At 41.3% G+C, this 23,544-nt stretch overlaps 1 protein-coding gene across 3 annotated transcripts in view; it reads left to right on the top strand.

Annotated features, from left to right (window-relative positions):
- NRCAM (neuronal cell adhesion molecule) overlaps positions 1 to 23,544 on the top strand; it is a 266,458-nt gene that overhangs the window by 180,660 nt on the left and 62,254 nt on the right. For 2 of the 3 annotated variants that reach the window (XM_074367673.1, XM_074367671.1), the window contains exons 4-7: positions 9,699 to 9,899; positions 15,043 to 15,148; positions 17,927 to 18,123; positions 19,863 to 19,985. In XM_074367673.1, coding sequence (XP_074223774.1) covers positions 9,794 to 9,899; positions 15,043 to 15,148; positions 17,927 to 18,123; positions 19,863 to 19,985 — 532 coding nt within the window. In that variant the 5' untranslated portion in view covers positions 9,699 to 9,793. Of the gene's footprint in view, positions 1 to 9,698; positions 9,900 to 12,189; positions 12,208 to 15,042; positions 15,149 to 17,926; positions 18,124 to 19,862; positions 19,986 to 23,544 lie in introns of all 3 variants that reach the window. The other variant, XM_074367672.1, reaches the window with a different exon arrangement.

Below are 23,544 nucleotides of genomic sequence, written 5' to 3'. Positions count from 1 at the left end.
CTGGGCTGTACAGAAGAAATTTGTTTTTATCTATCTATTTCTTCTTTTTAAAAACTGGGACTTTATTTCTGTTTTGGAATCTGGAAGAATTCAACTGGGAAGTGGATTTGTGGTGGAAGAAAGACCTGTCTCTAAGTTTGGCCTGGCTTCCCACTTCCTCCTCCCCACTTTTCTCCGATTCCATTTGGGAGGAGAGTGAGTAGATCCAATGAGAAGCGGAGATTGAGCTCGGTCAGAATTCTGGTCGGATTCATGAAGATGGGAAGGTAGGAGGGGTGGAGTAACAACACGGGGCTCCCTCTCACCCTGTGCTCTTGCTTAATTTTTGCTTTTATACATTAGAAATAAATTGATATAACACCTAAGACTCTATATTAAGCATAATCCACAGTTATTTTAGTGTTAAAAGTTTTGTTCGGTGTCAGTGGTAACCATTTTTTATTTACTGAGTAGAAGTTTTGTGTGAGCAATAGAACTAAAGTCTGTGCCCTTTGGCTGCACCAACATAAACACAATGAAGTATGTCTAGGAAAAAACAAGGTGATACATCATTTTAGAGAGAAAAGCTACATCTCCAGACTGTGGCTCCAGCCATGACCTTGTAAGGAGATCTGTGCATCTGAATCATCTGTCCTCTTAAACGTGCATGTTAGCATCTTTCTGGTTACAAGAAACAGCCAACCTGAGGTTATCTTAATTCATTGTTTCAGGTATCTGTGGCCATGTAACAAATCACCCCAAAATTCTGCAGCTTAAAAGAATTTGTGACCTTTGGTAATTCTGAGGGTTTGTTCATTCTTAGATGGCTGGCATCTGGTTCTGTTGCCTCTGGTTTCACAAGTCACTTACTCAGCCGCCTGTCAGCTGGGAGCTCCACTGGGCCGGAGTCCAGGATGGTCCTTCATCTCCCCAAGATCTCTTTCCACTCCTTCCTCTCATCATCTGTAGTCTAGCTCAAGCTTCCCAGAGGGAACATTACCAGAAGAAAGCCCCAGCATGCGAATGGTCATCATACCTCTGCTTGCATAATTCTTGCTAAAATCCCATTGGCCCACGCATGTCACATGGTCGAGCCCAGAGTCATTGTGTGAGGACACTACACACAGGTATGGATGCTGGAGAAGTGCTTCCTGTGGGCCACCGATGGAACTGTCTGCCTACCACGTTAATGAATGCTTGCTTTAGACTTCACGAGATGGAAGAGAGACCGGAAGACCTTTCCACCACAACCACTACACTGGCAGACCTCGTAGAGGTTTGGAGCATTGTTTGGGATGCCAAGAGTTTTAGAGGCCTGGTGATCACGGTGCAGATGGGACAGGTACTGGTTATCACTTGTCAGGCGTTCCTCCAATGCCACGGGCACTCAGTGACCTTCTGTCTGTTTCTCCTGATCCTGTTGCTGCCCACTGGCTTCCTTCTGCTCTCGACACCTCCTATCCTCTGCTTACTCATGGTTTCTCATGCTGCCTTGCCTCTCTGTGATCTTTGGCCTTTGTCCCTGCTCCAGACTGTTGACTCACTTTCTCTTTCTGCCTCCTATTCACGCTCCCCATGAGAAAGGAGTTTGTCATCACTTCCTTGGTCACTCTCCAGCCCTCTGAAATAGCCAGGTCATCACACAGGCTCTGCGTGGCTGCCACCATTGAGTAGACACCCACCCCTGCTTCTTCTGGCCTTGGTCAGGATGATGGGGTCAATGCAGAAAGACAATGAACGCGACAGGCATTCAGGGGAAATGTTCTCCCCTCTGATCTGTTTAGCTCATTATGATTGGATTTGGAAGTGGGGGCGAGGAAGGCTTCCTTTTTTTTTTTTTAACATTTTTTATTGAGTTACAATCATTTTACAATGTTGTGTCAAATTCCAGTGAAGAGCACAATTTTTCAGTTATACATGAACATATATATATTCATTGTCACATTTTTTTCCCTGTGAGCTACCATAAGATCTTGTGTATATTTCCCTGTGCTATACAGTATAATCTTGTTTATCTATTCTGGAATTTTAAAATCCCAATCTGTCCCTTCCCACCCCCCTGCCCCCTTGGCAACCACAAGTTTGTATTCTATGTCTATGAGTCTGTTTCTGATTTGTATTTATGGTTTTTTTTTTTTCAGATTCCACATATGGTCTCATATGGTATTTTTCTTTCTCTTTCTGGCTTATTTCACTTAGAATGACATTCTCCAGGGACATCCATGTTGCTGTAAATGGCGTTATGTTGTTAGTTTTTATGGCTGAATAATATTCCGTTGTATAAATATACCACATCTTCTTTACCCAGTCATCTGTTCATGGACATTTAGGCTGTTTCCATGCCTTGACTATTGTAAATAGTGCTGCTATGAACATTGGGGTGCAGGTGTCATTTTGAAGTAGGGTTCCTTCTGGATATATGCCCAGGAGCGGGATTCCTGGGTCATATGGTAAGTCTATTCCTAGTCTTTTGCGGAATCTCCACACTGTTTTCCACAGTGGCTGCACCAAACTGCATTCCCACCAGCAGTGTAGGAGGGTTCCCTTTTCTCCACAGCCTCTCCAGCATTTATCATTTGTAGATTTTTGAATGATGGCCATTCTGACTGGTGTGAGGTGATACCTCATTGTAGGTTTTGGGGGGTTTTTTTAGTTCTATTAGGTAGAATTGTTACAGTTTGACTGCACATATACAATATATATATATAAATACATATACACAATATACTGAACATTTAAAAAAAATGTGCTGTTCATTATTTCTAAGAACGTTTAGAGTTTCAGCTTTTTAAAGTTTCATAGTTATCAAAGGAATAAAACCAACCACAAAATAAGAATTAATTCAAAATGATACATACATCCCGCTATTAACAGCAACATTATTTGTAATTGCCAAGATATGGAAACATCTAAGTGCACATCAATGGATGAATGGATAAAGAAAATGCAGCATATATATATGTATGTCTTGGAATACAACTTACCCATCAGAAAGGATATTTTGCCATTTGCTGCCCTGAGAAGCCCTATTCCCTTTCTCTCTGACACCACCCAGCCTTCCTTTTCTAGTCAGGTCTCTACCCCCTGAAGCTGATCCTGACCCCTGCCATCAGATAACTGGATGGTCAAGTGTAGGACAGATGCTGCCACCTTCAGTCAGGGTCACCATTTGTCTCGCCCATGTGGCTTTTCATTGAGCGTGCTTTATCATTTGTCTTACATCTCCCAATTATTTCACCCTCTGCTATCTCCTTTTTGTAATTGCTGTGCTAAATGAAGGAGGTGGGAAAAAGCCAGTGTCTGCATCATCTCATGTGTTGTAAATAACTAGATTTTACTGGAAGAATTTGTTTGGTATTTTTGATGATCTAATGTCAATAGCAAAAAGGATTTAAAAATGTTTTCTGTATCCAAGAGGTCCTTAAAATATTGTTTCATATATTTCTGTACCTCTTTATGCATGAAATATCTCTAGAAGAATTCACAAAACTTGGTGATAGTAACCTTCCCAAGGGAGAAACTGGGTTGTTGAGTTGCTTACTTGACTTTTTTTAAATTAATTTTTAATTTTATTATTGTTAATTTTTAAATGGAGGTACTGAGGATTGAATGCAGGACCTCATGCATGCTAAGCATGCACTCTACCACTGAGTGATTCCTCCCCACCCCATGTTGCTTACTTTGAATTATATGGTCTTTTGTACCTTATAAATGTTGTACCGTGTGCATATATATTGCCTACTTTTTTAAAGGCATTTAAAATCTTTAAAATTTCTTTGTTTTCTTATTTTCACGGTGCTATTTTTTAATTGAAATATAGTTGATTTCCAATGTTTCAGGTGTACAGCGAAGTGATTCAGTTATACATATATTTTTTTATCAGATTCTCTTCCATTTTAGGTTATTACAAGATATTGAATATAGTTTCTTCTGCTATACAGCAGGTCCTTGTTGTTTACCTATTTTATATATAGTAGTGTGTATATGTCAATCCTAAGTTCCCAATTTATCCCTCCCCCACTTTCCCCTTTGGTAAACGTAAGTTTGTTCTCTATGTCTGTGAGCGATTTTCTGTTTTGTAAAATATGTCCCTTTGTGTCATTTTTTTAGATTCCACATGTAAGTGATATCATATGTTATTTGTCTTTTCCTGTCTGACTTACTTCCCTTAGTATGATCCTCTCTAGGTCCATCCATGTTGCTGCAAATGGCATTATTTCATTCTTTTTTATGGCTGAGTAGTATTCCATTCCACAACTTCTTTATCCAGTCATCTGTTGATGGACACTAGGGTTGCTTCCATGTCTTGGCTGTGTAAATAGCGCTGCTGTGAACAGTGGGGTGGGTGTATCTTTTTGAATTAGCGTTTTCATCTTTTCCGGATATATGCCCAGGAGTGGGGTCGCTGGATCATGTGGTAACTTTGTTTTTATTTTTTTTAAAGAACCTCTGTAATGTTCTCCATAGTTATATTGCCTACTTTTAAAATTAACTTTCTAAAATACACCTGGTCTACATTGTCCTAACTTGTGTTTCCTTTAAAAGGCCAGGGCCAGCAAGTGGTACAGTTCCAGCTGGCACTGTTCACACGCCATCCAGTGTGCAGAGGCCCCTGCAGTTGTGCTATGGGTGACAGTAGGAAGATCTTTTATAGATGTTCAGAACCGTTAGCTCTTTTTTTTTTTTTTTTTTTTGACGTCAGTGACTGAACTTGCTAATTCTGTTTGCTTATTGGCTAAATGCAAAATAAGAGGATATGAGAGAGAGGGAGATGCTAGGGGCTTCTTAAGGTGTGACAGACCACACAGGATGGCTGGGACCTCCAGAACTTTTGAAGACCTGGGGCTCTAGGTCCGGCCCCCCGCCTACCATGTGTGTGTCCCTGGACAGAGGACTTCACCAGCCCGCATCTCAGACTCCTTGTCAGGAAAATGGGAGGTGAAATAGAGTTTACCTTTTGGAGTTATTGGCAAGATGAGATAAATTAACACTTGGGACCAACTCAGTGTGAATCCTGACTCATAGGAAGGTCTCAGTGAATAATGGCTGTCATAATTGGGTTTTTTTCTCATCTATTAAATGGGTATAATACTTGCTTTCTTATTTTCTGTGTTTTGTGTGTGTGTGTGTGTGTGAATACCAAGTAAGATAATCAGTTATGGTGCTCTGAGGAATGGAGATTTGAGCTGTTATCAAGATAAATTCTATGACTTTATTATTTGGTTTAAAAACATGTGTTAATTGGCAACTGTGCATTTAGAACTATCCTAAGTTCCAGCCACCAGACTCCTTGTAGAAACTCTACTATGTTGCCATCCCTTTGGGCCAGGATGGAAATTAGGAACATGTTCCTTTGTTTCACAAAATCTGCCTTGTTATTACAACCTCTGTGGTCACACAATCCCAGACAGCTTGTTTCTAAGGCACGTTCATGGTGGTGTCATTGTATAGCTTTAAGTGTGACTTTATTAATGTGTTAATTACTCAAAGTCTTTGCCCATTTCTCTCTAACCTTCATTCCATACTGTCAGACTCAAAACCTGTGATTGAAAAGCATAAGCACAGGCTAGGGATGGGCGTTAATGTACTGAGTCCTTTCGGTAAATATTTAATAAAATATAAGAAGTAACCATCCTGAGCTGACTGCTGAAAAATGCCTTTCACAGTCAAGATGATGCCACTTCCAGTCCGTTATTCACTCAGCCAGCCACTCATCGATGGCTCACCAGAGCAGTAATAGTGCACCAAAGGGCATCCAGTCACACAAGCAACTTTGTTTATTGGCTGAGATGGTAGATCGTGTTACACTGTGCAGTCAGCATTGAACCACCCATACTGGGATGCTGAAAAGCACAAACAGGCCAGAATGAGATGGTAAGAATGCCCGGCCTCTCGGTTCTGGTAGAGAGCTGATAGATTTTGTTTGAATTAAAATAATTTCATCTTTCACTTGGGAGGAAAACAAAGATTTTATTTTCCTTCTAATGACAAGTCTTCTTAAGTAAGTAAGAGAGCTTTGTTTCTTGGGCTTCATATGCATGAATCTTTTGTCCAGATTTTAGGTTTTTCTTTGAAAATATATGGTAAATAATGCAAGGCAACATTTGCTCTACGATTTAATATGAATTTTAGGCAAAAGAAGTAAGGGAACCTTGAATTGCATTTCTTTCCTAATGATGGAAAGTTTACTGAAGAAGGTTTTTTTTTTTCCTTCTGTTTCAGAGGTCACGTAAGTAATACATGAAAAGTTGCTTTGAATGGAGTTAAATGAAGTAAAATATTAAAGTGCTTTACTGTTTATCATTACTCTGGGTCATTTTAGCAATACATGTGGTTTTAAATGTCAGGATGATTTATATTCCGAAGATGAACCTAGCATCAGTCTCATCCAAGCGTACTTTCAAATGTCTGTGGCAGATATTTGTTAGCTGATCACAAGCTGTATTGTACTCACGTACTCTTTGGCCTCGACTAAACACGATGCTGCTATTTCAAATTGGGGTTTCATTCATTTGAATGTAACTGCGTGAACCACTTAGTTTTAGGTCACGATTCTCGTGTAAGAGAATGACCGTCAGTTTCTAAGGTAAATTACCAGGCCGGTGGGCTCCCAGCAGGGCAGGGCGCCAACATCAGTCCTAAGAGTGCAGAAGCAGTGGTTTTTCTTTGTGAGGCATGCAAAGCCCAGTACTCTCACGGAGAGAAAGCTCAGTCTTCTGGAGCTGTCTGCATTTGACATTCACGAGGACTGAGTGCTGAAGACCTAATGCTGTCCTTGGGCTTTGGGTCATTCACCTATGATGGCATTCGTAGGAGAAGTCAGTGATTTTCCATGGGCAGGATTTGGAGGATGGGCTGGGCAACTGCTTTGTCCTCCCCACACAGAACCTACACTGGAGATGATTTTGTGGCTATTGGTGCAAGTGAACTTACTGCTTCGGAAGAGAGAGACCACCTCTTCACTGACGGTGGTTCATAACCTCCTCTCGTTGTGAGGATTTACTCCTGTCTCTTTAAGTAAGTGCTGTCTCGATTTTTCTTAAGAATATTACTCTTCTCTTTATACAACACTGTGACTTAACATGCAGTGTCTTACTCCATGTATCTATCTATCTAAAGCAGGTAGAATGACAATTTCTTTTCTATGAAGTTGTCTAGCAGTTTTCTCTGTTTTGAAGGATGAATAGTTAAGGCATCCAGAAAAAATAAGTAATGAATGAAAACCTTACAACAGAAATTGTACGCTGTTGCCTAAGACCTTACGGGCATTACCGTTTATCAGTAGCTCTTCTGGAAAGTGTTTTAGTTCTCCAGCATCTATTCTGAGAGCTTGGCACTTACATTGAATAAACTCAGGCAGCTTAACACACGAAGCAGGCAGCTCTGCCATTTGTTTTGTGTTTGGGTCTGCAGCTTTCTCTCAGTGTGTGTAGTATGTAACATCAACTTGTTTAGCTGTCCATTTCTGATTATTTTCCTTGAGGCTTATGTGTAAACTTAGAATTAGCGTTTCAGTGGAAAAAATCATGGGAGACCTAAGTAAATTTAAGTGATAGAGCTAAGCTTTGCCGGCCCTGAAAGGCTGGTTTATATTTTTGGTTCGAAAGAGTTGGGTAAGCTTCTCTACCTGCCTCTCGGTGTTTAATGGTCCTGATTGTTTATGTATTGTAAAACAGAAAGACAGATTTCCTGGATCTTAAATGAAACCTACACAGCATGGATGTTTCATTCACAAAATAATACCTGTATATGTATAATGTCTATGTTTAGCATGTTAAGGTTTTTTTTTTGTATTTGTTTAGCAAGAAGTGTCCAATGTCAGTTATAATCAGGTTCAAGTCAGATTATAACTCAATTGCGAGTAAAACACATGTTTTCAGCATTGTTTCATTTTCCTTTTATACATTTAAGCTCGATTCCGCACACAGACGTGAAATGCCAACTAATTTGACCGCATTGACAAGAGAAACCAAGTAGTGTAAATATAAATGTAGCCTTAGGTAGGCTGTGGCCAGACTGCCTCTCTGAATACAACCTCAGAGTTCCCCTTTCCTCACTTCATTTTTTTTCTTGCATATATTTATTTACTCCCTACCATGTGCCAGGCACTGTGATCAGCTCCGGGCACATGACGGGGAACAGCAAAGATGTGGTCCCTACCCTTCCGAAGCCTTCAGTTTAGTGGGAAAGATGGACACTTAAAAAATACAAAATTACAGAAATAACCAAAATCACACAAGCAATTCAGTAATTAAGCTGTGGGAACCACCCTAGTTTATATTAATAGCATCCCTCCTACGTGAGAGAGAGAGAATGCATGAGCGAGCAAGCCATCAGTCACTCACAGCTCTCTTCATTAATGGGAAGATGGGATTAAATCTGTCAGTCCAGGTAGGAGTCTGATGTGGGGCAGGGTCTATGTTCTGTGTTTGTGTCATGTGCAAAGCACACTATATTAGGTCATAGGAGAGGAATACAAAGATGGGAAAGGCACAGTCTTTGCCTGAAGGCATAGAGGGGAGAGCATGCACAAAAAGGAAATGTGGCTCACTGCATCTGCCTATGTAATGTATGTGATGAATCAAACAAGGAATTTCAGGAATCTCAGAGGGTGGAATGACTTCCAGTTTGAGTGATCAGCTAATGTTTCCATTTTAAATGCTCTATAAACAAATATATTGGACGTTGATGAGGAAATACGGTGGAGAGGGCATTCCAGGTAAAAGGAATGAATTCAAATTCAAAGCATATTCAAAGCATATTGGGAAAATTCAAAGCATATTGAAGGATTGACCCAAGAAAGAAAAACAGAATCAGACAATCAAACAAACAAACAAGAATACCTATATGAAAATAGGAGGAAATAAATTTGGTAGGAAAAATTGAGGCCAGATTATAGAAGGTTTTTTATTACCTATTTAAGAATGTACTGAACTTAATTTGATAAGTCCTGTGTGGCTACTCCTAATATTTAACCAAAGAGCCTGTAGGAAAAATTAATCAGCACTGTTTCGGATGGCGACTGCAGTAGGAGAGCCTGGAACTCAGAACCCAGGCATGTCTGTTGCCAGAAGCTAGGTGAGAGATGGAGGTGACTTGGTGGTGGCTCAGCTGGTATATTAGTGTTTGGGGTTTGAAGCAAATTTGCAACAATTCCCTGAACTTTCCCAGAGATCATCTCTAGAAAGGAAAATCCATTCGGCCTCCCCTCTTTTAAAGTCACACCTTTTAACTGATTTATAAGCCGAGTTTTCCTGATCTGTTAGGAACATGGTAGCCCCCGATATAAATGCAGATATTTAAAATGGGCAGGGGGCGGGTATAGCTCGAGTGGTAGAGTGTATGCTTAACATGCATGAGGTCCTGGGTTCAATCCCCAGTACCTCCTCTGAAAATAAGGAAATAAATACGCCTAATTATCCCCTCCCCCAAAAAAACCCTAAGTAAATCACTCTTCAAAAAAAATATTTAAAAATAAATAAATAAAATAAAATGGGAACCGTAAGGATAGCAGAGTGGAGAGATTTTGCCTGACATCACTGCAAATATTTCTGACCCAATTTTAGCTGACTTATGAATAAATGATGATTCCAGTCTTAAGAGTTAAATATTTTAGTCGAGTTCATGTATAATACAGAGCTGATTTTCGGTGCTGCAGACTTCCTCTCTTCATTTCATTTCTTTTAATACACTGTCATTCTTATTCTATCCTTTTGCAGTTTCCTGCATGAAACTTATTTAAACGTTGCACACAAATCTTTTGTGCAGGAAGAAAAAGAAATTCAGTTTGTGGGTCTCCCCAGGAGTTAAGCTCATGCTGCTGGAAATAATGCTGAAAAAGAAGCACTTACCTGCAGGCAGAGTGCCCCTGATTCTCTTCCTGTGCCAGATGATTAGTGCCCTGGAAGTACCTCTCGATCGTAAGTACCAATGTTTGAAAGCTATTAGGGCCAGGAGTCAGAACCTCCCTGGCCCTGGCCATCACTCTGGACTGTGTGGATGGAAGAGGTATCTGTGTGATACAAAAAAGCTGATCAAAATTAATTTGGCTTTTGCTTTCAGCACCTGGTGTTTTTCAAGACTCACACCGCAGAAATGGCCGATTGAACCAGTCAGACACCTTGCCCCTCCCTGTCATTATCTTTCTCTCCCCCAGGTGCTCCCTTGTGTACCCTGGGGGAGCTGACCTGAGATGCAGTGAATTGTGGGCAGCCCAGATCCTCCCCATAGACAACTTTCCACAGAAGTGGTCTGGCAAGACCATCCTATGAGTTGCTTTAAAATGATCACGGAGACCTCCGTGTTTATGCCCTCCCCTTTCTCCACCCTCCCTTCACAGGCTGAGAGGTCATCTTTTCTCTCTCAGCCACCCCAAGCCCCTGTGCGTCCCCAAACCACCCACAACCCGTTTCTCTTAATTCAGACAAGGCAAAATTCACTTTTGGATTTTGAGTCTTAAATACGAGTTTAGATCTAGGAAATGTATCTATCTACAGCCGAGGGAAAGGTCTTTGTTTGATAAAATGTGATCAAACACCGAGATGTCAATGCTGAGAATAAAACATGTCATCTACAAAAACGCCATTTACAGCAGAGCTAGTAACAGCTCCTCTAGGAACCCACCATTTCCTTAAGAGTTGAAGTACTGTATACGCTGCGCTCTCCCTGGGCTGAGTGGCCTGTTTGTAAGAAAAATAAATATAATGCTAGGTTCCAACTGTTCACTTGTCCTGCAGTGGAAAGCAGAATTTCCAATCTGGACAATTACTGTACTTCAGAATTGATTTGTTCTTTATCCCTAATCTGCAGGACCTCTTTAAATCCATTAGCTTCTTGAATAGAACATCTGTTGGGCAAGCTTTCCAAGGTTCCAGGAAGACAGCACTTTCCTGGGGCTATTCAATTGTTGGGAAGTCATTTTTTTGCCAAAGAGGTTGCAACTACCATTGGGAAGACATTAAGAAGAGATGCCCCATACTTTGTTGACTTCCTTTGCTGTGCATCTTCAGTCTCCAGTCTCTGCTAAAACGCAATCTTCTACTTCTTTTCAAAATACATTCATTCAGTGACCTTCATTTCAATTTTCAAAAAAGTAAAAAAGATACGATTGGTTAAGCCCACTGGAGTTGAAATGCCGAAATATTTGCCCTAATGGATATATATGAGCATTCGAGAGAAATGTTTTTGTTCTTTCTTGTGTTAAATACATTCCCCTTTAATCTGACTGCTCAGTCTAACAATCAGAGGGAAACAGTCACCTACGGCTAACTCAATTATCGCTGCTAATGGAGACAAGGCAGAACCAGTGATGAAAAGAAAGTCACGGACAACCCGGCGTTCCTGCATTAACCTTTGCGTGTAGTAATGGCAGACAGCGCAGCAGAATCATTTGAATTGCATGCTAATGTAATTTCCTCCCTGCCCCTGTTCCTTACACCCCTTCTCCATGAGCTGCTGCTTGGTGTGGGTGCTAGCATCCCCCGGGCGGCTAAGGAATTCTGAAGCAGAAATACGCTAGCAGTCTGCAAAGTGCAATTACTGATGCGGGGATTAACCGTAGAAATAGAAAAGCCTGAAATCACTGTTGGATGTGGCTTGGATGGAGCCCTGTCCCATTGTTGGGTATGATCACCACGTGCATAGTGATGTCTGGGATAATGGGATCAGACACCACACCGTGTGTGACAACTCAGATTAATTGTAGATTTCAGCTATTTTTCAAATTGAACATAATTACTTGTCTAGCACAGCATGTATGGGATGGAATTAGTCATTCCTATTCCTGGGAGATTTTTTTTTTTTTTTTTTTTTTTTGCCCACAGCCTTCCTTTTGTTCTCCCGTGTTTTGGGGGGATAGTTGCTTCCAGAATAAACTAAACCGTTAATGGGAGTTTCTTTCTCTTGCTACCTCGCAATCTCCACCTTTATTATAGTTGAGTTTTTAGGTCAAATAAAATAGACAAGATGCCCCTCCCTTTTTTTGGTTTGTTTGTCTTAGGGTGGGGGAGAAATAGGTTTATTCACTTTAATGGAGGTAGTGGGGACTGAACCCAGGACCTTGTGCATGCTAAGTACGCGCTCTACCACTGAGCTCTACCCTCCCCCAACAAGATGCCCCTTTAACCTTCAGGGTTTTCATGTTCTTATCACTAACATCTGATTTTCTTTAATCCTCTGCCCACTCACCTGCTGATATTGATGGGGAAAAAGCAAAACTTCTTGAAGACTGTAAGTGTCTTTCATTACCAGGCAGTGTGAAAATTTGACCGTGTCTTGGTGTTTGAATGAATACTGTGAATTAAATACCCAATTTTATTTTTGTGACTAACATCTCTTTAAGCATGTGTGTTTACTGTGGCTTACCACTGCATTTAAATTCCAAGAAGCAAGTTTGATGTGTTCCCTGCATGAATTCCAAAGACTCAGGTATTCCTGTTTTTCTGTTACCAATAGTCTGCTCGACTAACTTCTGAGCTTTATTCACATCTGATGTAACTCGATGAGAAAATTCACAGAATTTAAAGAGAAGAGAACGGCTCTCTGGTTCCAAATGCTATTAAATGCTTACAGGAGCAAAGAAGCAGGCAGGTGCCTCACCCAAGTCACTGCAACCCTTTCATACCTCTTCAGCCAGCAGGGCTGTGTAGACCAGTGTTCCTACGTGTCGTCAGTATAATGACCCAGAGAATTTGAATATTGTCTTGAAGTGTGCAGAAGAGAAATAAGTCTCCCCACTCACACCATTTCTGAGCAGCATGCTCTATTCAAACACTGCTTCCTCTTGACAGTTGGGCAACATCTACTTAAAGAATAGTTTTCAGGCATCTAAAAAGTCCTTAAATATCGGATCAACCAGGAAAATTGTATAAAATAGCCTCTTCCCCTTATTACTTCAAAGCCCTTGTTAGTTGCCAGATGACCTAAGCACTTTTCAAAGAAATCCATCTTGATGATAAACTCCTAGCAGTCATGAGTGGTGGCCAGGTCAGCTCTGTTGCAAACACGTGAATGGAAGTTCTGGGTCTGAAACCACCAGCCTTGCCCCTCTGTCACCCAGAGAAAAGCACAAGGAATTGGACTGAGTCACTCCTAATGAGTCACCCCTACCCACCACCTAAGCCCCCTTTTCCTGGGTGCAAAATTCCAAGCTTCTTTCCATTATCCCAAACTCTATACTCTTAGAGCCTAAAGGATCACTCAGAGGTGAAGCTGGTCTGAATAAAAATGATGATGATGATGATAATTTAAAGATAGCTAATATCATTGAACCATTATGGATTAAAAATTTTACACACGTGATTTTAGTCAATCTTCCCTGCAACCCTAGGAGGTAGACACTACCTTTCAACCTTATTTGCCCTCTATGGAGACTAGGGCTTACAGAAGCTAAGAAACTTGCTGGATGTCTCACAGCTGGTAAGAAATAGACTAGTTCTTAACCCCTAGACCAAACTGCTAACCAGCACCAGTAACTGGCTGGGCTAGAAGAATGAGGGCCCTGTGTTTAGAGGAAGAGCCTGGAAAGAACAGCTGGCTTAGCAGGAGGACAAGGAGGGGGTTGGATCTTGCAAAAGGGAGGGGACATTGCTATAGTGCAGTGTCCAGCAGTTAATAGGTGCACAATAAATGACGGCAATAATGAGCTTAGTTTTTGATCTACATTTTAGGTCTTATTTGGATGTTTAGTAAGAGATGTCTGGCAGACAGTAGCAGGACTGGAGACAAAGCAGGAGAACAGAACCACATTTGCAGATGTACAAAACCTTGAACATGGAAATGATACCTTTAGCCCTGGCAACAATTAACCCCATTAAAAAAAAAAGACAAAAGCAGAGGGAAGTTTTTAAGCTTTGGGAAATATTTGCTTGGCAGGTGGAAGAGGTTTCACAAAGGAAGCACAGAGCATAGGTGGAGAGGAAAGGGATGATCCAGAAAATGAGAAACTTAAAGGAACCGGAGAAGTCTTTACCTCGTAAAGATGCCCTACGCATTGTGAGATGTTCAGCAGCATCCCCAGCCTCTGCCCACCAGGTGCCAGTACCACCCCACCCCGGTGGTGACAGCCAGACGTCCCCTGAGGGGCGGGGGCACATGGCCTCTGGTTGAGAACCACTGGACTATATAAATGGCTCTCCTTGGAGCCGTACTAGGCAGTGGCTTCTCCCAGGAGAGTTTGCCTCTCTTCTCTGCTGTGTGGCTTCCTAGTCAAGCCTTGCTGCCCTGAGCAACAAAAGAAGTCGAAATAGGGTGTGTCCAGTCCCATCCTGTTTTACACTCTGTGATTCCGATTTCTCAAGGAGGAGGACGTGGTCATCTTAGAGTAACTTGAAGGCTAGATGTCCAGATATCAGCTTGTTTCAGATTAAACTGTTCCAGGTCAGAATGATTTCTCCCCATGATTTGACAATAAATGATCAGATAGCACTTTGAAGAGTGAAATGATAATGTTATTTCCTGTAACAGAGAGCGTCCCAAATCAATTCATTTTCTAAATAGATGGTTTTATCTTTGTTCCTAGTAGCCACCTACCTCCTGGCTCTAATTAGACACGTGAGGTCTCTGATTTAACCATCTTTTTAACATTAGCTTCTCAAATATATTTATGTATTGTTTTACATATATTCATTTACATGAGCACAGGAATGAACTGTAAGTCAGTTACTCTTTCCTAAGAAAGGTACCACTTTACCTCATAACTTAAATTTCATTGAACGGCATCATTTGAACCAAAAGAATCAGAGGAATTTCTCATTGTTACATCAGAAAAGAAACTATCTTCATATTAAGCTTATGTTGGTAATTATTTCCCCAAACTTTTGGGTGGGGGGAATGCGCTTTGTGAGCACAGATAAAGTGACCAAAAAGGGAGTTTTGCCTTGACTTCAAAATTTACGAGCCTTTTAGCTAAAAATCTGCTCAGGTGTCTGCTGCCACAGTAGAAATTACTAAAAAATTTGGAGCGTATTTAGCCTAGGGTAAGTAATTTTGATATAGAAAAAAATGATTGCTATTATGATATTAAGCGAATTATTTCTTAACATTGTTCTTCTTTCTGCAATTAAGTGGTACAACCTCCAACCATTACTCAACAGTCTCCAAAAGATTACATTATTGACCCTCGGGAGAATATTGTAATCCAGTGTGAGGCCAAAGGAAAGCCTCCTCCAAGGTGGGTGTGCTTTCTGCTTGGTTGTAATATTGAAAATAAGCATTGATACTCACATGCAACTTAGTTTCAGGTCCTGCTTATCTCTAAAGTGTCATCTGTAGGTTCACTGTTTTGTCTCTAGCTTCTTTATTTTTTTAACGTTTGCTGAGCCCTGCTCTATTTTATTTTATTTTTTTGTAGGGGGAGGTAATTAGGTTTGTTTATTTAATTTTTTTTTTTTAATGGAGGTACTGGGGATTGAACCTAGGACCTCATGCATGCTAAGCATGCACTCTACCACTTGAGCTGTACCTTCCCTGCCTCTCGGCTTAATTAAATGCAATTTGTTCTTCTTAACCCAGTTGGTTGCATTTCGGTACTGATACCTTTGTGCAAAATGCTCAAAAATTGTGGGGAGATGTGGAAAGAGCCTTCTGATGGCCTTGTGACACTGGCAGATGCCTTCTCTCTGGGCCTCAGTTTCTTTATCTGTAAAATGAAGTTGAATTTGACATCTTCTAAGACCTCTCCTAGCTCTGTGGAAGTCTATAAAATTGTCCCAAGTGGGTTTCCAAACATGGCAGCGTTCAGTACTCAGGATTATCTGCATGCATCTTGACGTGAGTGCTGTACATAGCATTTTAGAGTTGGGAGAGACATTAGGCATTGTTGGGTTCAACCAGTATCTTTTATAGATGGGAAATGGATGCCCAATAATGCTGGGTAACCATCCAAGGTCCCACAGGTCATGAATGGATGCTCTGTAACCTGTCCAGTAATATATGGAAGTTTTGGACAGTTGGGTTATGATTAAGTTGCCGAAAGCAAGTTCGTGTACCCACTGCACCATGAGGCCAGACAATCTGAAACATCAGAGTTTGGAGCAGAGAAAGGTTTATTGCAGGGCCGAGCAAGGAGGACGGGATGGCTCACGCCCAAGAAAACCCTGAAATCCTCGAAGGGTTTCAGCAAAGCATATTTAAAGGTCATCAACTCGTGCACAGTTCTCTGATTGGTTGATGCCAAGGGAACAGGATGGTCAACACTATCAAGCCCTAGGCACCAGAAGGTCTGGGGGCTAGTGCTCCCAATCATCAGGTAGTTAATTTCTTCCCTTTGGTGGTGGTTTTCAGCATCTGAAAAACTCAGGAAATGTATATGAGATACTGTTACCTGGTTGCTTCAGAGGGGAGCTGCAGCAGAGGATGTGGGGGAGGTGTCTGACCCTGGAGGTCTGATCCCACTGGGTTACGATTATTGCAGTATAATGTGGATTTTTTTAAGTTTTAAAAAAAGGGAAGTTTTCTAAATATTTTATTTCTGAGTTTGTCTATTACCTGCCTTATTAATCTATCATAGACTGGCAACTGAGAAAAAAATTAATTGGTCCTAAACACCTAAGGGTATCAAAAACTTCCATCAAAAGTTGGCTTCAAAACAATCTGTTCTGCCAAATTACTAGACACCATCTAGCACTCAGGCCCTAATGTGATGTCCTTTGATGGAGTCCCCTTTAGTTGACCACTTACTCAAGACCTCCTGTAACTCCCTGTCAGGCGGGATTTCTCTGCCTCAGCTCTGTTGGTATTTGGGGCTGGATAATTTTTTGTTGAGGAGGCAGGAGCTCTGCTGTGCGTTGTGGGATATTCAGCAGCATCCCTGGCCTCTACCTGCTGTAAGCCAGCGGCACTCACCACCGCTGCCTCCACCCTAGCAGACGTGGCAACCCCTGCTCTAAGATTAAGCAGTGGGAAGGGAGATCCCAGAGGGCCTGGAAGATGTGCGGAACTTCAGAGATTCATGCTTTTGTGTGAGCGTGGCCATGGTTGATTTGTGACTAGTTATCAAGTATTTAATTACATGAGAACTGAGACTTTTATATATGGCTCTTTTAAGATAAATAAAATTGAGGAAGAGGACTTTTCAGTTGACGATTTGAAATACTTCCTAAGGAATTTACAAACACATCTCTGAGAGCTAAAAATTCTCATGATACATTTTACACAGAACTGCCACTTTTAATAACCAACATTGAAAACACCATTGAACTTATGTTTCTCCCCCTTCTCCCAGCCTACACTTTGCATTTTGGTAACTGGACACGGCCTGATCACTTTTTTTTTTAAATGTTCTATTTCTTTTTACTGTTCTAATCTGGGCATCTGATACTGGTCTAATTTCATATTACTAAGTGTCTTTCTTTTTTGAGACAGGAGGGTAATTAGGTTTACTGATTTATTTATTTTTAATTTTTTTTTAATGGAGGTACTGGGGATTGAACCCAGGACCTCATGCACGCTAAGCACATGCTCTACCACTGAGCTCCCTCCCCCTGGCCTGATCACTTTAAACGCACACACGTATTAGTCCTTGTGAGGGGCTTTCTGGTTACACTTCAGCCCAAATGACATTTCTATAGACAGGTTATCAATTCTACGAATCACAGAGTTTACAGGAAGAATGCTAATAAAGCTCTAAGAGAGTGTGCCTTGGAAACCAACCTCCAGTATTTTCTTTGAAAAATGACAGGCAATTTGTGTGCATGATTTCTTTATTGAGTCCGATTTGTGTCGGTGTTACTGAGGACAGGTATCTTACAATATATGGCCAGCACCTTTCTAAGTTACGATTCAATGAAATATTTTAGGTACAGAGTTTATGGTGCTTTCACTGAATATTAAAATCTAGTCCAGCCTACGGTTTATTTAGAAACCCCCAAAACTGCTAGGAATGTGTTAAAGAGTAAATAATCTATTTTTCTGGACCGTTCACAAGCTTAATCCCTTCTATGTTGGGCAGCTTCTCCTGGACCCGGAATGGGACTCATTTTGACATAGATAAAGACCCTCTTGTCACCATGAGGCCTGGCTCGGGAACCCTCACCATCAACATCATGAGCGAAGGGAAAGCGGAGCCCTATGAAGGAGTCTATCAGTGTACAGCCAGGAACGAACGTGGAGCCGCGATTTCCAACAACATTGTCGTCCGTCCATCCAGTAAGTCGAGCTTGGTCACCATCAGGACCCCTTCAAAAGTGTGGCTCCCACACTTGGCGTCTGTTACATCATCCAGATGCTGTCGTGAGAAAGCAATGGCACTCATTCCAATACTCTGGGTTTGTTTTACATGAAAATGATCGCTCCTTTCCACTTTATCCTGTGTTCCTCCGCCTAATGCTTTGCCGATCCAGTGTGTCTTTTGTGCAAGTCCAGGGTAAAACATCAGGGGGCGGAAAAGTGTTTCTCCCTTGACTCGATCTCCTTATTAATTTCTCATGTATCTTATCTGCAAGCTAACTTTGTACAGCCAGATGGAAGGAAATTCAGTATGAAATGGGTAATTCAGGTTTAAGTGTTATTTCTTTAAACTTTTTTAATTGAAGGATGGTTGATGTACAATATTCTAAAAAGTTACAGGTGTACAATATAGTGATTCACAAATTATAATGGTTATACTCCATTTATAGATACTATGATGTATTGGCTCTATTCCTCGTGTTGTACGATACATCCTTGTAGCTTTTTTTATACCTAATAGTTTGTACTTCTTAACTCCCTGCCCCTATATTGCCCCTCCCTTTCTCCCTCCCCCCACCGGTAACCACTAGTTTGTTCTCTATAACTGTGGGTCTGCTTCTTTTTTGTTATATTCACTAGTTTGTTCTATTTTTTAGATTCCATATGTAAGTGCTATCATGTAGTCTTTTTCTTTGTACAAAGAGACTTATTTCACTTAGCATAATACCCTCCAAGTCCATCCATGTTACTACAATAGGCAAAATGTCATTTTTTATGGCTGAATAGTTTTCCATTGCATATATATATGTACCACGTCTTCTTTATCCAGTCACCTGTTGATGGACGCTTAGGTTGCTTCTATACCTTGGCTATTGTAAATAGTGCTGCTATGAACATTAGGGTGCATGTGTTTTTTTAAACATTTTTATTTGAAAATTTCACTGGAAATAGAGAGGCCTCACTATCTTAATATTATTATGGTCCTTTTTGCAGTGGTCGGTATCCAGATCCTCTCAAAAGCCCAAGAGCATGTATTTAAAGAAGGGTGACCGTTTGCAGTACTGGTCATTTTTTTAAACTTTTTAGAATTATGTATATATTATGTGCTCATTATAGAATAAATCAATTATAAATGAAAAAATAAATTTTAAAATTACAAATCTTTTCATTCAAGGAGATTACTTTTCTTTCTGTTTTTATCTAGGCAGACGTGTATATATGCATTTAAAACAAGCTCATTCTGAAGTACTATTTTATAACCTTTCTGACTTACCTATATATCATGTATATTTTTATATTAATTTTATAAACAAGTAGACTTGTTTATATATATACTTTATATATTTATATGTATACTTTGTGTATAATACTGTGTGATATTCAAAAGTGTAGGTGTACAATTATTTGTTTAGCAAATCTTCATACATATAAGTGTTTTTCATTCTTTTGCGAAGACTGTGCTTGTAGCAAAATTGTTATACATCTTATTAAGGATTTATTTAATATAAATTCTAGACATGGAACTGCTGACTCCAAATTTATACTATTAATGTCATTTTTTAACACTGTGTTTAAAACAAATTTTTGTTGTTATCTTAATGTAGGTAAATTCCAAGTTACCATGTCTCCAAAAGTTTGGTTTATCATTCTTTCTAGTACTCTTTTTATTTTCCAATGCAGAAATAACTTAGAAGAAATAACTCGTTTTATTTCATTAGGATCACCGTTGTGGACCAAAGAAAAACTTGAACCAATAATACTTCGAAATGGCCAGTCTTTGGTACTTCCCTGCAGACCTCCGCTTGGGTTACCGCCACCTATAATATTCTGGATGGATAACTGTAAGTTTTAAAAATAGGAACTTTTCTTTCTTTAAGAGTCTTATGATTATTGGCTGTCCCAATCAGTGATTACCTCTTGTAACTCATAAGATGTTTATAAAATATTTTCAAGATGCTCAGGAATATAAATCACCTGCCATTTCATTCATTCAATCTATTTTATTATTTTATTGAGCACCTCAGTACTTTGAGTACCAGGCACCTTGCTAAATAAACCAAACAAATGTCCTGCTCTCACTGAATTTATATTCTATACAGCGGGAAGAGCAGGGGGTAGAGAAGGAAGCAGACAATCAATGCGTTCAGAAAATGTGTCAGTTGGCCATGAGGGCTATGGAGAAAAATAAGCCGAGTTTTGAGCAGAAACTTAATGAAAGAGGCAGCAGGCCTTTCCGTATCTGTGTGGAAGGGGAAATCCTGTGCAACCCTGGAAGGCAGGAGCATCCCTGGTGGGTGTCAGAGCAGCGGAGAATCCAGTGTGTGGCCAGACTGAGGGAGCCCAGGGAAAGAGTGAGCAAAAAGGCCAGGAAAGCCCAGGGCTCAGTGCGAAAGGCTCTGGTGTTCGCTCTGAATGAAGTAGGGGGATGTTGAAGGAGTGACTTCACCTGAAACAGAAGAAGTTGTAGCATCACTTCAGTCCATGTAGGGCGGACAGTGCTGTGATCTGGGCAGGAGTTGATGGGGACTCAGACTCGGGCTGTGGCAGTTGAGTGGGTAAGGAACGGTCAGATTCCAGATCTCTTTTGAGGGTAGATCCTCCAGGATTTATTGGGGTCAGGGTGGGGATGGGAGGGAGGACTCAAAGGTAACCCCAAAGTCTAAGACTGAACAGCGGGTGAAGTGGAGTTGCCATTTCCTGGAAGAGCACACATCCACAGAGGAAAGGAAATCAGGTTGTTAGGTACGTGTTATGTCTTTTTCATTCAGTTTTTGGGGTGTTTTTTTATCCCCAACAATGGCCCATATTTATTGGGCATTTACTGAGTGCCAGTCCCTTTGCTAAGACTTTACATGGGTGATCTCATCCATTTTTTTCAGCAGTCCTATGAGGCATTTCTGATTATTCTTCCCACTTTCTAGATGAGGAAACTGAGGCACAGAGAAATGAGGTCAGTCATTAGGCAGTTTAATGTTTGTCCACCCCATCCCCGTTCCCAGGAAATTGTTTGTGACTCTGCCTCTCCCATCCTTCCAAACCTCCTGTGCTAGTAGGTTAGCTTGTTACCTTGGAGGTTGATAGCATGTGGTTCTGCTTGGAGACTAGGAACCAGGGTTTTGGATGTGAGAGCCCCGGGAGACACTCTGGCAGAGATGCCCGGCAGGCGTCAGAGCTCCACACATCAGGAGATTCAGGGCTCTCGCCAGCAATGTAAGAGTGTTAGTGCAAGGGTGCTGCTTGGAGCCCGGGCTGGATGAGAGGATTGTGGGAGAGAGCACAGAGGGTGCAGAGCAGAGCCTGGGCACTGAGGTCGGGAGCCCTCCAGGGGTCAGAAACTTAGGGAGAAACCAGGAAAGCATCTGAGGAGCAGTCAGCGCGGTAGGAAGAGAGGAAAGACAAGAGGGCATCCCCAGGACAAAGTGAAGGAGTGTCAAGAAGACAGAACATCAACTGTTTCAAATGCTGCTGAGAGATGGATGACTTCTGATCTGCCTGAGAAATGACTACTGAATTTAGCAACAAAGTGATCACCATTGACCTTGACAAAGAGTCATTTGGGTAAAATGGTGGGAAGGGTTGCAACATATTTGTAGGAAATGTATTCAATTCTCAGAGGCAGGATTTCCTCGCAATCACCAGCTGTTCACAGTACTAAAAGTAACATTGAGCGCTAACACTTAATTTCCATTTTTGACTCTTCTTAAATGAACATGCCCAGAGAAAGTGCCACAAAGAAATGGAAAATAAATACAAAAATGAGTAAATGCGCCAAGATATTTTCCTTATTAGTGCATAACAGCTCTTACAGATTTTGAAAAACAGGTAACAAATCAAGTGTAAATGAGTGGTGTGTGTTGTTGAGAATAACACTTTCCACCTGTCCCTGCCGAAACGAGGCCCAGCGTTTGGTCCCCAGGTTCTTATTCAGAAATGATGACTTTTCCACTTACTAAAGAGACGTGTACATGTGATGTCTCAGAGTCATCTGAATATGTAACTAATTATTTTCCACATATTTCACTGCTGGCTATGTCATTTACATACATTTTAGGCTGTTGGCGAAGTATCTGGACCTTGCATGTGAACTTGCAACTGGAATATGAGAAAAAAATTCAGATCTGTAGAGTATTCTTCCGGCAAGATGATATTACCATGTTATTCCTACATTATCACGTTTTCGTATCTGCAGACTTTTTTTTTCTAATACAATGCAAAGAGACTTATTACCGAAGGCAAGTTCATGTGCCCACTGCACCGTGAGGACAAAGAAACTGAAACATCAGAGTTTAGAGCAGAGAAAGGTTTATTGCAGGGCCGAGCAAGGAGGACAGGGCACCTCATGCCCAAGAAAACCTTGAACTCCTGGAAGGGTTTCAGCAAAGCATATTCAAAGGCCAGGTGAGGGAGGGGCATGGGGGGCTGCAGGGTACCTGATCAGCTCTTGCACCGTTCTCTGATTGGTTGATGTGGAGGTAACAGGGCGGTCAACACTGTCAAGCCCTAGGTTCCAGAAGATCTGGGGGCTACATGCTTTTGATCATCAGGTAGTTAATTTCTTCCCATTGGTGATGGTTTTAAGCATCTGGAAAACTCAGGAAATATATATGAGATACTATTATCTGGGTACTTAGAGGGGAGCTGCAGCAAAGGGTATGCAGTAGGGGTCTGTCCTGGGACCTGCTCAGTTATAGACTCAGTGGGCAAAGTGCTACCACCCTCATAAAATCCCATTCCCTTTCATTTGATCTCCCAACACCCATCAATAGTAAAACCCAGCAGGAGGAATGGAAGAGAAAAAAATGCGTGCACGTCTCTAACTCTTCGTATTCGTTCAATAAATGGACCTTATTTTTCTGAGCTTTAAAAAAACAAAAACAAAAACAAACAGTCCTTCCCCTTTCAGCCTTTCATGGCTGAAAACCGTGAATTTACAACCTCCACTCAAACCCCAGTCCTGACCAAGAACTTGGCTAACATGGTTACCCAGCATCCTTTCTAGCTCTGGCTCTTCATTTCCCTGTCTTATCCTGCCCAAGGGAGCTGCGGGCTTTTAACCATAATTTGGCATCTTGTGAAATGTTAGATGGGGTACCTGCTGCAGGGGGAGTGTCACTGCTTGTCTCAGGCTGGAGATGTCCTCCAGGAAACACACCACCTGGCCAGAGGCGGGTGGGAGGTGCGATTTTTTTCCTAGTTCTCTCACTTCTGGGCTGAAGAACTCTCCCCGTTAAGGCTGTGTGAACTGAATCAGAAGCTTCCTGAGGCATGCTAGCCAGCCAAGTGTGAGTTCACACACAGGCCAGTGATCCCACTCCCTGAGTCCTCCTTAGAAAACCTCTCCTCCATGCCTGAGGCTACAGCCCCTGGACCTGAGGGGAAGTGAACTGCTGAACTCGAAAC

The sequence above is a fragment of the Camelus bactrianus genome, chromosome 7 (assembly GCF_048773025.1).
Source record: "Camelus bactrianus isolate YW-2024 breed Bactrian camel chromosome 7, ASM4877302v1, whole genome shotgun sequence".
Taxonomy (NCBI): domain Eukaryota; kingdom Metazoa; phylum Chordata; class Mammalia; order Artiodactyla; family Camelidae; genus Camelus; species Camelus bactrianus.
The sequence above is the reverse complement of the archived record's forward strand: the minus strand, read 5'-3'. Positions and strand labels throughout refer to the sequence as shown.